Consider the following 15,939-nt stretch of genomic DNA (forward strand, 5'->3'; position numbering starts at 1 on the left):
AAATCTCTGTATCTTCCTTGCAATTTTGCTACGAACCTAAAACAGCTCTAAAAGATATAATCTTTTAAACAAAAGTTGATAGAATGTTAAAAAAAATAAACACTTGAATTTGAACACAAAATCCAAAGATATACCTTGCTCATGGATTGGAAGATTAATATTGTTAAAGTGACCATACTCCCCTAGGCAATCTACAAATTCAATGGAATCCCTACCAAAATACCAGTGGCATTTTTCACAAAACAAGAAAAAATAAATCTAAAATTTGTATGGAAACACAAAAGACCCCAAATAGCTTAAACAGTCTTAAGAAAGAAGAACAAAGCTGGAGGTATTACTATCCTTGATTTCAAACTAAACCATAAAGCTACAGATGTCAAAACAGTATGATATTGGCACAAAAACAGACATATAGAACAATGGAACAGAATAAAGACCCCAGAAACTTACATGGTCAACTAATCTATGACCAAAGGGGCAAAAATAAACAATAGGGAAAAGATATCCTCTTCAATAAATGGTATTGGGAAATCTGGACAGCTACATGCAAAAGAAGCAACCTGGACTACCTTCTCACACCATATGCAAAAATAAACTCAAAATGAATTAAAGACTTAAATGGAAGTCCTGAAACCATAAAACTCCTAAAAGAAAATATTGGCAGTACACTCTGAGATCACTCTTAGCAATATTTTTTTGAATATATCTCCTTAGGCAAGGGAAACAAAAGCAAAAATAAACAAATGGACTACATCAAACTAAACAGCTACTGCACAGCAAACAGAACTATCAACGAAACAAGATGGCAGCCTACTGAATGGAAGAAGATATTTGCAAATGATATATATGACAAGGGACTAATATCCAAAATACACAAAAAATTCATACAACTCAAATAAAAAAAAAAGAACAACCCAATTAAAAAATGGCCAGAGGATCTGAATAGACATTTTTGTAAAAAAGACATACAGATGGCTAACAGACACACAAAAAGATGCTCAACATGACTATCATCAGAGAAATGCAAATAAAAACCTCAATGAGATATCACCTCACACTTGTTAGAATGGTTATTATCAAAAAGAGAGCAAGTAAGTGTTGGTAAGGATGTGAAGGAAAGGGAACACTCGTGCACTGCTGGTGGGAATGTAAATTGGTGCAGCCACTATGGAAAACAGTATGGAGGTTCCTCACAAAATTAAAAATAGCACTACCACATGATCCATCAATTAACTTATGGGTATTTTTCCAAAGAAAACAAAAACACGAATTCAAAAAGATACATGCACCCCTATATCCAGCGCATCATTACTTACAATAGTCAAGATACGGAAGTAACCTAAGTGTCTACCAAGAGATGAATGGATAAAGATATATATATATATATATACACACACACACACACATATATACACACACACCCCATATGGTTAACAGACCATGATATATATATCTATATATATATATCTATATATCTATATATATATATCATGGTCTATTAACCATAAAAAAGAATGAAATCTTGCCATTTGCAACAACATGGATGGACCTAGAGGGTATTATGGTAAATGAAATAAATCAGACAAAGAGAGACAGGTACTGTATGATTTCACTTACATGTGGAGTCTAAAAACAAAACAAACGGATAAACATAACAAAACAGAAGTATTCTCATAGATACAGAGAACAAACAGGTGATTGCCAGAGGGGAGGGGGATGGCAGGGAAGAGTGAAATAGGTGAAGACTAAGATAAACAAAAAAATGAGTCATGGGGATGAAATGTACAACATGGGGGAATATAGTCAATACTAGTGTAAAAACTTTGTATCACGACAGATGGTAACTAGACTTATCTTGGTGATCATTTTGTAATGTTAGAAATATCAAATCACTAAGCTGTGAAGCTGAAACTAACATAGTCAATTATACTTGTACTTCAACTTTTGAAAAGGTAATTTAATATATCCACTTGTACATTTCATTCTGAGGAAAATGAATAGCAAATAGCTTAATAGTCAGAAAAGACAACTTGACTTTTGTTATGTGTTCACAGAAGAACATTTAGAAAAATTACCAGCAGAGTCAAAAAATCTGCTATACAACATTAACTATAAAACCTAGGGCTTCCCTGGTGGCGCAGTGGTTGAGAGTCCGCCTGCCAACGCAGGGGATACGGGTTCCTGCCCTAGTCCAGGAAGATCCCACATGCCGCGGAGTGGCTAGGCCCATGAGCCGTGGTCGCTTAGCCTGCGTGTCCGGAGCCTGTGCTCCGCAATGGGACAGGCCACAACAGTGAGAGGCCCGTGTACCGCAAAAAAAAAACCTATAGTTAATGCTGTATTCTGCATTTAAGAGTTTGTTAAGAGTGTAGATCTCATGTTATCTTACCATAATAAAAAATTCCGAAGGAAGGAAAGAAGGAAGGAAGGCAGGCAAATCACTGGGGAAAACATGTGCTTTAAAAAAAAGGTGCTAGAACAACTACTTATCCATTTTATTATCTGTTAATTTTGTTTATCACAAGCATATATACAAAACTAAAATCCATCTAATTTATACTTTCCAAAAACTTTTCCAAAATTGGTAAGTCAAATAATTATATCACTGACAATTTTCTAAGAAACTGTATGAATTACGCCATTAAGTATACATATCTGATAGCTATATCAATTTTTATGGAATTAATAATAACAGCTGCCAATTATTGAGCAATATCACACACCCTAATAAGCATTTTATAGGCATTATCTCATGTAAGCCATAGCAAAATCCTGTAAGATAGGTATCATTATACCCCATTATTGTTCATAATAGCAGACCAAATGCCCCATGCACAAGAGAATGGATAAACTATAATATATTCATACACTGGAATACTTAAGCAATAAAAAGGAATAAATTAAAACTATGTATATCTATCTAGAAGAAACTCAGAAGCCAAAGACTGTGTTAAAATTGCAATTCTCAGAAGAATATATAACACCTTAATATATAACATCTTTATTCCATCTGTTATATAGTTCAAAACCATACTGAGCAGCAAGAAAACCAATACATGTCAGTATAGGAAGTAAGAGTGATATAACTGGGGAAGAGAACAGACAGTAATTCAGTGATATTTGGTAACATTCTACTTCTCAAGCTGGATGGCCAATAAACAGGAATTATTTCTACTTTTTCTTTATACACACTTCATATATATTCTTTTCTATGCATCAAATAGTTCACTATAGTTGGAAAATGAGTACTATTAAAAAGAAAGTCATTTATACATAAGCTATTATAGCTGTGTGTTCTTAAGCAGAGAATATACATCTGAAAATACCTGGACTGCATCTGCATCTCAAGATACCACCCTCAAGAAAAAATAAAAGTGATAAGAATATATTGATAAAACAAGCAAATCCATTCTTATTTTTCTAAGACAAAAATTTTTAATAGATTAATTTAGAATTAATCAAAACCTATAGAACCTAATCCTTAAATCTTAACTTTTGAAGACTTAAGACTCCTAACACTTCAGCCAAATACTATCAGTGACTCAGCTGGAGTCATCAATGCCCTGGTAAGAGATCCAAATTTCACATCCTTTCTGTCACATTTTCTCTCTTAATTTCTAGATTTCTTTTATACCTTGGGCAAGTCAGTTGTTCTCCCATGACCAAACAACTTTGCTTTGATCTCTTCTACTTTTCTCCTGTCATCTTCATTTATTTCTGAAATGGAGTAGCCACACTCATGAGCCATATTAAACTTCAGATTCCAGGCTGGAGAGAAAAGCATAAAAACATTTAAGATCATACAATGCAAAAGTATCAGCGACTATAAGAGCACAGAAGATCATCAATATATGCAATTTAATGCCCTACCACAGTGCTTACTAAACAGTGTGTACTCTCAATTTTATGACAAACTATTAGAAGTTCTTGAGAGACATAATTTCACTGAAAAGTCAGATTTTTTAAAAAAACATTCTACAGACATTTCTCCAAAGAGATCACTTTAAATATGGTATTCAACCATTTTACCTTTATCTTCCTTCCAATCAAAAGAGTCCCTTTGTCTCCCCAATTAGCTCCTGCTACAGTCACTGCCACTTCCATGATAGTTAATATTTCAAAAGAATAAATAAAACTTGGTTTTTGGAGAATCAAAATATGCATAAGTGATAGAAGGAATGGTGCAGGAAGTTAATCTCAAGAGAAGATTTCCAAGTAGGCCTGAACTGCTTATAAGTTGCCTTCCAAATTTATTCGCCATGTTGTCTTAAAGACTTTTTTTCTTTTTTTTAATGGAATTCTACAATTAGAGGTGAATGGAATTTAACTCTAACCCAAGTTCTAGTGTGAAATACCTTGATTTGATTTTTTCTGACGTCTATTTAAGATCTGCTTTAAGAATTTTATTAGAAAAGTGGACAGAAAGTATATGTGGTTTGACGATAGAGTGACTTAGAGAAGCGCAAATTGAAGTTTTTTACTGCCTCCAAAATAAGGACAGTGCAATGAAAAGATCAGGAAAACATTCAAGCTTTAGGAGTTTGGAAACCCAAGTTTTATCTCCCCTTTTCTTCAGACATCAGAACTTACTTTTCCTTAAGACATTAAACTAGCACTATTAATACTGTGACTTCATTATTGGTTAAATGAGTTTATTCTGGGTTGCTGGTAGAAAATGTAATCATCTAACAGTTCTGCAAGAAAATTAATTTAGAGCTCCAACACTTAACTTTAAGCAAATTATTAAACTATAATGTTTATGAGTTTGACCTGCCTTTAAAACAAATTATCTTTTCCTACCTCGTGCCCGTACCCGAGATTCCTCCTCCTCTGCATTTCTGAGTATTTGTTTAGCATGGTTCAATGAGGATTCACATTTCAGAAGGTTTTTCACATGTGCAGCCAGTGAATCTACACTGCTACCATCACCATCGTCACTCTCTAACACACCCTCTTCCTCTCTGCTATCTGTCATGCTTGTCTTGGGTGAAGAATATGGAAAGAAGTTTAGAAGCACATCAGAAACTGACTCCAAGGAATTACTGTCCCATGAGCAGGAACTTGCATCACTACTTGAATCACTTTTAATGACAGTCATCATAGGAATAACAATCTTATTCTCAATGGTTCTACTATACCCTTCAGGGTCAGATCTCATTACAGATCTGGCTGCTTTATATTGCCTAAGGGTTTGGTCTAATGCCACTCTGGCTTTGCTTTCTGCTTCCTGTAAAGGACTTCTAACTGTAGTTGAACTAATAAACTCCCAATTTTCAATGCCTCTCTGGCATTTCAGATTCGTCTGTGTGCTAATATCCTTCTGTATGCACTTGTTGCTTGGGCTTTCTTCTGTGAATGGCTGTCTCTGAGACAAATCACCATTAGATGCATCAGTTGTGGGGGGTTCTTTGAAGCAAACCACCTTCTTAGATTGTATAAATGAAGTATCACTAACATCTCTGAAAGGGACAAGGGGAACAGGAAAATTGCATCGTCTCAGTGCTATATTTTCTGCTTCCATTAAAAGTGTCTGAATCTCTTTAAGAGTTTTGGAACTGTTTTCCGTATCCTGGATTTCCTTAGAGCCAACATCTTCAAAACCTGAAGATTCTGGCTTATTTATTACAACTCTACCATCAGCCTGAGAATTTAAAGGCATATTGTTTGAGATAACACTGGTGTTAGAAGAATCCAAATTATTTATCAGCCTTTGGACATGGTCTGAAACAAGTTTGTGCTTCTCACTACGTGAATAAGTAGTACAGTAAGTACTACTGTCTGAAACAAGTTTGTGCTTCTCACTATGTGAATAAGTACTAGGGGGAACTGTTGATAACCCAGTAATCTGACCAGCTTGCCCAAGACTACTTGAGAACTTCAGGTTATTTTCAGTTAGATGTCTTTCTGGCAAATCCTGTTGGTAGAAAAGAACTGGTTTCTCTCTATGTGAAAAGGAACTAGGAGGAACTGCTGGTAACACAGTTTTTTGGTCAGCTGGTCCAGGAACTGTTGAAACCTTCAGTGAATCTTCAGTGAGATGTTTGTCTGGCAATTCCTCTGGGTAGAAAATATTAGATTTCTCTCTGTGTGAATAGGAACTAGAAAGAGGTATTTGTATCCGAGAATTCACATCAGTTGGTTCAGGAACAGGTGAAATCTTCAGAATATCTCCACTTTGATGTCTATCTGGCAACTGCTGTTGAAAGAAAATACTGGGCTTTACTCTCTGAGAATAAGAATTAGGAAAACCTGTCAGTAATGGAGTCTTCTGGTTGTCTGGTCCAATCACAGTTGAAGTCTTAGGCTTTTCTCTATGTGAGTAGGAACTAAGGGGAGCTGACAGTAACTCAGCCTTCTGGTCATCTGGTAAAATCTTGAGTTTCTCTTTATATGAGTAAGAACTAGAAGGCCCTGTTGGTATCTCAGCGTTCTGGTCAGCTGGTCCAGGAAGAGCAAAAACTTTTAAAGTTTCTTCAGTAATATCTGGCAACTCCTTCCGGTAAGAAAAGATGGGGCTCTCTCTATATGAGTAGGAACTAGAGGGGACTGTTTGTACACCAATCTTCTGGTCAGCTGGTCCAGAAACAGCTGAAACTTTCAAAGTTTCTTCAGTAATATCTGGCAACTCCTTCTGGTAAGAAAAGATGGGGCTCTCTCTATGTGAATAGGAAGTAGGGGGCACAATTCGCATCCCAGTGGTCTGGTCTGCTTGTCCAGGAAGCTCTAAACATTTTAAAGCATCTTCATTAGGATCTGGTAACTCTTGCTGGTAAGAAATGATGGGCTTCTCTCTATATGAATAGGAACTAGATGGTACTGCAGGTATCCCAGTCTTCTGGTCAGTTGGTCTGGGAGCAGTTGAAACATTCAGAGACCCTTCAGTAAGATATCTATCTGGTAAGGCCTGCTGGTAGAAAATAGTGGGCTTCTCTTTATGTAAGTAGGAAGCAGAGGTTACTATAGGTATCCCAGTCTTCTGGTCACCTGTTCCAGTAACACCTGAAACTTTCTGAGCCTCTCCAGTTAGATGACTATCTGGCAACTCCTGTTGGTAGAAAACACTGGATTTCTCTCTATGTGAGTAGGAACCAGAAGGTTCTGATGTCCCAGTCTTCTGATCAGCTAGTCCAGAAATAGCTGAATCTTTCAGAGCCTCTTCAGATAGATGACTGCTGGGCAAGGCTTGTGGGTAGAAAATACTGGGCTTCTCTCTATGTGAGTAGGAACTAGCAGGTACTGAGAGTATACCAGTCTTCTGGTCACTTGGTCTAGACGCAGGTGAAACTTTCAGAGCCTCTTCACTTAGATTACCATCTGGTAACACAGGCTCATAGAAAAAATCACCTGGCTTCTCTCCAAATGAGTAGGACTTAGACAACCCTGTTGGTATCCCAGTGTTCTGGTCAGCTGTTCTAGGAAAAGCTGAAACTTTTACAGCCTCTTCAGTTAGAAGACTGTCTGGCAACTCCTGCCAGTAAAAAATAATGGGCTTCTCCCTCTGCGAGTAGGAACTAGAGGGTACTGTCTGTATCCCAGTGTTCTGGTCAACTGGTCCAGGAATAGCTGAAATTTTCTGAGTCTGATCACTTAGATGACTGTCTGGCAACTCCTGTTGATAGATAACACTGGTCTTCCCTCTATGTGAGTAGAAAGCAGGGGGTGCTATTTGTGTCCCACTCTTCTGGTGAGCTAGTCCTGGAAGAGCTGGAACCTTCTGAGCCTTTTTAGTTAGATGACTATCTGGCAAATCCTGTTGGTAGAAAATACTGGGCTTCTCTCTATGTGAGTAAGAAGTAGAAGTTACTGTAGGAATCCCAGTTTTCTGCTCAGGGGGTCCAGGAGCAGGTGAAACTTTCTGAGCTTGTTCAGTTAGATGACTGACTGGCAACTCTTGCTGGTACAAAATACTGGGCTTCTCTCTAAGTGAGTAAGAAGTAGAGGGTACTGTCAATATCCCAGTCTTCTGCTCAGCCAATCTAGGAGCAGCTGAAACTTGCTGAACCTGTTGAATTAGATGACTGTCTGGTAACTCTTGTTGGTACAAAATACTGGGCTTCTCTCTATGTGAATAGGAAGTAGAGGGTACTGTCGATATCCCAGTCTTCTGCTCAGCCAATCCAGGAGCAGCTGAAACTTGCTCAGCCTGTTCAGTTAGACAACTGTCTGGCAACTCTTGTTGGTAGAAAATAAGAGGTTCCTCTCTACGTGAATAGGAAGTAGAGGGTATGGTAGGAATCCCAGTCTTCTGCTCAGCCAATCCAAGAGCAGCTGAAACTTGTTGAACTTCTTGAATTACATGACTGTCTGGCAACTCTTGCTGGTAGAAAATACTGGGCTTCTCTCTATGTGAGTAAGATATAGAGGGTACAGTAGGAAGCCCAGTCTTCTGCTCAGCCAATCCAGGAGCAGCTGAAACTTTCTGAGCCTGTTCAGTTAGATGACTGTCTGGCAACTCTTGCTGACACAAAATACTGAGCTTCTCTCTATGTGAGTAAGAAGTAGAAGTTACTATAGGAATCCCAGTCTTCTGTTCAGGGGGTCCAGAAGCAGCTGAAACTTTCAGCGCCTGTTCAGTTAGATGACTTTCTGGCAATGTCTGTTGATAGAAAATATGAGGCTTCTCTCCATGTGAGTAAGAGGTAGAGGATGCAGTAGGCAACCCAGTCTTTTCATCAACTGGTCTAGGAGAAGGTGAAACTTTCAGAGCCTCTTCTGGTAGATGACTGCCTGGCAAGGCCTGTTGGTAGAAAATACCAGGCTCCTCTCCAACTGAGTAGGAACTAGCCGGTACTGTTGGTTTTCCAGTCTTTAGATCAGCTAGTACAAGAAGAACTGAAACATTCAGACCCTCTTCAGTTTGATGACCGTCTAGCAATGCCTGTGGGTAGAAAATACTGTGCTTCTCTCCAAGTGAGTAGAAACTTGGAGGGACTGTAGATATACTTGTCTTCTGGTCACCAAGTCCAGGAACAGCTGCAACTTTTAGAGCCTCTTCAGTTAGATAACCATCTGGCAAGCCCTGTGGGTAGAAAATATTTGGCTTCCCTCTTTGTGAGTAGGAACTAGGGGGCACTGTTGCTATCTCAGTCTTCTGGTCAGCTAGCCCAGGAACAGCTGAAACTTTTAGAGCCTCTTCAGTTAGAGGACTGTCTGCTAATGTCTGTTGGTTGAGAGTATCAGTATGTTGACCAATATTCTTCACTTGAGGAGACCTTCCAGCCAACTGAGAAAAGTCCTCAGGGGACAAGGATAAATGAGATACTGTGTCTGAATCTTCAGGAGTGGTAGTGATGCCTGGTTTCAAGGTGGATTGAGGAATTTCAGCTATGTCTCCTTTGGATGTATCCCCTAAAGAAAAAGAGATTTGTTAATATTGTTGATATTATATATATATTTTGAATTAAAAAGATTCCTTTTATGCTCTAAAAGAAATAAAGCAAGCTTTCCTTCCTTTGGCCTTTATGCTTCCAGAAAGGATTCCTAAAGAAATACTCATCAGAAGAAATAAAGATTTATACATAAAGATATTAATTACAAAGTGATTTATAAGAGCAGACTAATGTGGAAATAATTATTCAACAAGAGGGTAATGTTTTTAAATAGTGGTATATATATTTTATGGAATATTATGTGGATCTTAAAATTTAGATTTTAAAGAATTTTCAATGTGATGGAAAAATCCTATCTAGTATGGGATTTGATTTCCCCCTAAGCTAATAAGTTGGCCTGTTATTGTGTCATGTATGTTTTCAGAAGACGTAAGACTCCTCAATCAGAGACAAAATACTTTACTCCAAGGCATAGCAAAGGATCATCAGCTTATTTTCATGAAATCCCCTTTCCCCCAAGTCATATGAGGGCAAAGCAATATAGCCCAGATGGATGCTATGCATGCAGTGGATTTAACTGACTCTCCTAATAAATACACCCTGAATAAAATATGTATTTTTAATTAAATGAAACTGTAAAGACTCTAAAGGTTACACTAAGGAGTTTGAAATTAATTCTACATGGCATGGGGAGCTGTTGACAGATTTGATCAGAACTGTACTGCAGAAATACAGATTCTCTTGAATCTGGGTGGAAGGGAATGCAAAAGCATCGTAAGCAGTACTATCTAAAAGAACTTTCTGCAACACTGGAAACATTCTATATTTGTACTATCTAATACTAAATGAAAGTAGCTCTAAATAGCAGTGAAAAGTAAATGACTGCAATCAAAATTACAAGATTTGACATTCATTTGCTGATTCCAAAAAATGAATGTTTACTATGTGCTAGTCACTGTTCTAGATATAGAAAATAGAGCAATAAACAAACAGACAAAACTTACATTCTAATTCTCCCTCACAGAGCTTACATTCTAATAGGAGGAAGCAGACAATAAACAAATTACTAAAACATATGCTATGTCAGATAGTGATAAGATGATTAATATATACAGCAAGTATTGTCTCTACTTTACATTAAGTTTCAAAGATGATATAACAGTGCTTCTCTTTGTAGAGATCTTGTTAACTTGCAGATTCTGACTGAGTGAGTAGGTCTGGGGTGGGATCTGAAATTCTGCATTTCTAACAAGCTCCCTGATAATGCCCAATACTACTGATCCTCAGACTACATTTTGAGTAGAAAAAATATATAATTTTTCTAGAGTTGTATGTTGAGTAAGTGACAAAAACAGGCACTTTAACCTTTTAATCCTAACTCCAAATTCTTAACTCTTTTCACTACAACTAACTGCCGTTCTAAATCCACTAATGAGCTTCAAAAAAGTAGCTGAATGTATGATGAAACAGCTTGAATAATGATTGTAAAGAAGTAAAGTACCAAGTACTAACTCTTCAAAAAAACTAAACAAGGAACAATGTAACCTGCGTAGTAACTTGAGAAGGAAAATGGGATATAGAAATTTTTGTGAGAAAATAAACAGCTCAGAAAATTAATAAATCAACAAAGACTGACAAACTGAACAACCAACAGGTCAAAGAAGAAATCAAAAAGGAAATAAAAAATACCTGGAGACAAATGAAAATGGAAATACAACATACTAAAACTTACGGGATACAGCAAAAAGTTCAAAGAGGGAAGTTTATAGTGATAAATGCCCACATCAAGAAACAACAAAAATGTAAAATAAACAACCTAACTTTACACCTCAAAGAACTAGAAAGAGAACAAAGCCCCAAGTTAGTAAGGAAGGAAATAACAAAGATCATACTTGAAATAAATGAAATAGAGACTAAAAAGACAATGTAAAAGATCAATGAAACTAAGAGCTGGCTCCTAACACTGCTTTAGCTAGACAGAGGAAGAAAAAGGACTCAAATAAATAAACTGAGAAATGAAAAAGGAGATTTCCAAATAATAGCACAGAAATAACAAGGGTAAGAGACTGCTATGAACAATTTTAGGCCAACAAATTTGACAACCTAGAAGAAATGGATAAATTCCTAGAAAAGTACAATCTACCAAGTCTCAATCATGAAGAAATAGGAAATCTGAACAGCCTAGTAAGGAGATTGAATCAGCACTCAAAATGACCCAAAAGGGACTTCTCTGGTGGCACAGTGGTTAAGAATCCACCTGGCAATGCAGGGCACACAGGTTCAAGCCCTGGTCCAGGAGGATCCCACATGCCACAGAGCAACTAAGCCCATGCGACACAACTAATGAGCCTGCAAGCCACAAACTACTGAGCCCAGATGCCACAACTACTGAAGCTTGCATGCCTAGAGCCTGTGCTCCACAACAAGAAGAGCCACCACATTGAGAAGCCCACACACCACAACGAAGAGTAGCCCCCACTTGCCACAACTAGAGAAAGCCTGCGTGCAGCAACAAAGACCCATCACAGCCAAAAATAAACAAATAAATAAATAAATAAAACGGAGCAATGAGATATTAAAAAAAAAAGGTGTCACAACAAACAAAAGTCCAGGATCAGATAATTTCACTGTTTTATTCTATGAAACATTCAGAGAATTAAAACCAATCCTTATCAAACTTTTCTAAAAAATACAAGAGGAGAGAATACTTCCAAACTCATTTTACGAAGCCAGCATTACCCTGATACCAAAACCAGACAAGGACATTACACAAAAAGAAAATTACAGGCCAGTACACCTGATAAATTCAGATGTAAAAATCCTCAACAAAATATTAGCAAACCAAATTCAACAATACACGAAGGGGTGATATGCCATGATCAAGTGGGAATTAATCTAGGGATGCAAGGATGGTTCAACATTCACAAGTCAATCAATGAGATGCACTTTGTTAACAACATGAAGAATAAAAATTGTGATCATCTCAATATATGCAATATATTGGGATTGATATACATACACTGATATGTATAAAATGGATAACTAATAAGAACGTGCTGTCTAAAACAATAAATTCAAAACAAAAAACCTTCCTATGAAGGGTAATAGGTCAGGAAGCAGAACTTGTTTCTATCTCTACATCAGTCCTTACCTTCCTGAGTGACTATGTCTGAATTACTTGTATAGCCTTCAGTCTCCTCATTTACCTTACATAGATTTGGAATTTATAACCTCATAACAGTGTATAAATCTCTCAAATTTGAGTGGCTCCCTTGGCCTAACAACTGATTCATTTTTGCCCCATTAAACAAACCAGTATTTTGGAAAAAAAATGACCAAATGCATCCAAGGCCATGTTGGGTAAGTAACTGACCTGGACTCAGAAACCTCGGTTTTTGGTAATCATTCTGTAATCTTGCTTTATGGCCTTAGGAATTTTGCTTGGTCTCTGTGAACTCAGATTTTCTCATCTGTAACAGGAAAGTATACGAAAACCAAGACCCCTATCCACTACTCTTATTTTTTTTCTACAACAAACTACATCATTTTATAATGTAGAATTTCCTCAGCTTAAAGTACATTATTTCTAGTGTAAAAAAATAAATGATTTTCCTTAAAAAAAAAAAAAAGCATTTGATAAGATTCACTACCCCCTTATGATAAAAACTATCAACAAAAGGGATACAGAAGGAATGTACCTCAACATAATAAAGGCCATATACAACAAACCCACAGCCAACATCATACTCAGTGACTCAATGGTGAAAAGCTAAAAGCTTTCCCTCTTAAGATCAGGAGCAAGACAAGGATGCCCACTCTCATCACTTTTACTCAACATAGTACTGGAAGTCCTTGTTGGAGCAATTAGGCAAGAAATAGAAATAAAAGACATCCAAGTCAGAAAGGAAGAAGTAAAACTGTCTCTCTTTGCAGATAACATGATGCTATATATAGAAAATCCTAAAGACTCCAACAAAAAACGATTTCAGTAAAGTTGCAGGATACAAAATCACTATACAAAACACAGCTGCATTTCTATGCACTAATAATGAATGATCAGAAAAAGAAATTAAGGAAACAATCCCATTTACAACTGCATCAAAAAGAATAAAATACCTAGGAATAAATTTAACCAGGGAGGTGAAAGAGCTATACACTGAAAATTATAAGACACAGTTGAAAGAAATGGAAGAAGACCCAAAGAAATGGAAAGATAGTCTGTACTTATGGACTGGAAGAATTAACATTGTTAAAATGTCTGCATTACCTAAAGTAATCTATAGATTCAATGGAATCTCTATAAAAATACTAATGGCATTTTTCACTGAAATAGAAGAAGCAATGCTAAAACTTATATGAAAGCACAAAAGACCCAAATGCTCAAAGCAATCCTCAGAAAAAGGAACGAAGCTGGAGGTATCACACTCCCTAATGTCAAATTTGACTACAAGTCTACAGTAATCAAAACAGCATGGTATTGGCAGAAAAACAGATATAAAGATCAATGCAACAAAACTGAGAGCCAAGAAATAAACCCCCACACACATGAACAATTAATTTATGACAATGGAGCAAAAAACATACCATGGAGAAAAAACAATCTCCTCCATAAATGGTGTTGGGAAACCACCACCGCACGGGAAAAGCACCTGCAAAGGAATGAAACTAGACCACCATCTTACACCATACACAAAAAGTAACTCAACATGGACTAAAGACTTGAATGTAAGACCCGAAACTACAAAACTCCTCAAGAAAACATACACAGTACACTCTTTGACATTGGTCTTAGCAGTATCTTTCCTGATATGTCTCCTCAGGCAATGGAAACAAACGCAACTACATCAAACTAAAGCTTCTGCACAGCAAAGGAAACCATCAACAAAATGAAAAGATCACCTACTAAATAGGAGAAGCTACTTGCAAATCATATATCCAATACGGGGTTAATATCCAAAATATGTAAAGAATCTATACAACTCAACAACAACAAAACAACCTGATTAAAAATGGGCAAAGAACCTGAATAGACGTTTTTCCAAAGAAGACATATAGACAGCCAACAGACACAGGAAAAGATGTTAAACATCATTAGTTATTAGGGAAATACAAATCAAAATCATATGAAACTATCACCTCACACCTGTTAAAATGGCTATTAATAAAAAGACAAGAAATAAAAAGTACTGGAGAGGATGTGGAAAAAAAGGGACTCCTGTGCACTGTTGGTGGGAATGTAAATTGGTGTAGCCACTATGGAAAACAGTATGGAGGTTCTTCAAAAAAATTAAGAATAGGGACTTCCCTGGTGGTCCAGTGGTTAAGAATCCACCTTCCAATGCAGGAGATGTGGGTTTGATCCCTGGGCAGGGAACTAAGATGCCACATGCCTCAGGGCAACTAAGCCCGTGTGCTGCAACTACTGAGCCCACATGCCACAACTAGAGAGTCCATGTACTGCAACTACAGAGCCCACACGCCACAACTAGAGAGAAGCTCATGCGCCGCAATGAAGAGCCTGCATGCCGCAATGAAAGATCCCGTGTGCCACAACTAAGACCCGACGCAGCAAGCAAGCAAGCAAGAAAGAAAGAAAGGAAGAAAGAAAGGTCAATGAGAAATACATAAAGAGACCCCTTCAAGGGTATGGACTAATGAATATTAAAAAAAAGGATAGAACTACCATATGACCCGGTTATTCCACTTCTGTGTATGTATCGGAAGAATATGAAAACACTAATTATAAAAGAAAAAACACTAATTATAACACCCTTGATTGCAGCATTATTTACAATAGACAAGGTATGGAAACAACCTACGTGCCCACTGACAGATGAATGGATAAATAAGATGTGGTACATACAGTTGACACTTGAACACTGTGGGTTTGAACTTTGCAGGTCCACTTACAAGTGGATATTTTTCAACAGTAAACACTAGAGTACAACAGTCTGTGGTTGATTGAATCTGCAGTTATATGCAGACTACCCCCACGTTGTACAAGGGGTCAACTGTACATACAATGAAATACTACTCAGCCATTAAAAAAAATAGATGAAATCTTGCCATTTGCAACAACACAGATGGACCCTGAGGGTATTATGCTAAGTGAAATAAGTTCAGAAAGAGAAGACAACACTGCATGATTTCACTCATATAAGTAAGAAGATAAATAATAAATACCCAAACAAACAAACCAAACTAAAAAAAAACACACAGATACAGAGAAGAGAGTAGTGGTTACCAAGGGAAAGGAGGGTGGGAGGTGGCTGAAATGGATAAAGGGGGTCAACTGTATGGTGACAGAGGGAAACTACACTTTTGGTGATGAACATGCTGTAGTGCATACAGATGTCAAAACATAATGTTGTACATATGAAACATATTTAAAAATGAAAAATAAACAGATTAAAGAACAAACACTTGTTCCAAATTATTTTCTAATTTTTCAAAGTTTTTACATGTTTTGATCATTACAAATTAATAGTGACATCTGGTACCTAAAAGGGAACAAATGAGATAACAACCAAGGAGTTAAGATATACAGCCCAGATCCTTGAAAGATGTGTTACACAAAATAACGAGTCCCTACTTAAGAAGACTTCAGCAG

At 37.1% G+C, this 15,939-nt stretch overlaps 1 protein-coding gene across 1 annotated transcript in view; it reads right to left on the minus strand.

Moving 5' to 3' along the window:
• The window catches only part of ALMS1 (ALMS1 centrosome and basal body associated protein), a 236,820-nt gene that overhangs the window by 157,249 nt on the left and 63,632 nt on the right, over positions 1-15,939 (minus strand). Inside the window, exons 9-11 of the mRNA XM_007453424.1 lie at positions 5,796-9,348; positions 4,801-5,744; positions 3,635-3,768 (exon numbers count right to left, since the gene is read on the minus strand). Coding sequence (XP_007453486.1) covers positions 3,635-3,768; positions 4,801-5,744; positions 5,796-9,348 — 4,631 coding nt within the window. The remainder of the gene's footprint in view (positions 1-3,634; positions 3,769-4,800; positions 5,745-5,795; positions 9,349-15,939) is intronic.

Source organism: Lipotes vexillifer, unplaced genomic scaffold (genome assembly GCF_000442215.2).
Source record: "Lipotes vexillifer unplaced genomic scaffold, Lipotes_vexillifer_v1.1 scaffold253, whole genome shotgun sequence".
NCBI classification, from domain to species: domain Eukaryota; kingdom Metazoa; phylum Chordata; class Mammalia; order Artiodactyla; family Lipotidae; genus Lipotes; species Lipotes vexillifer.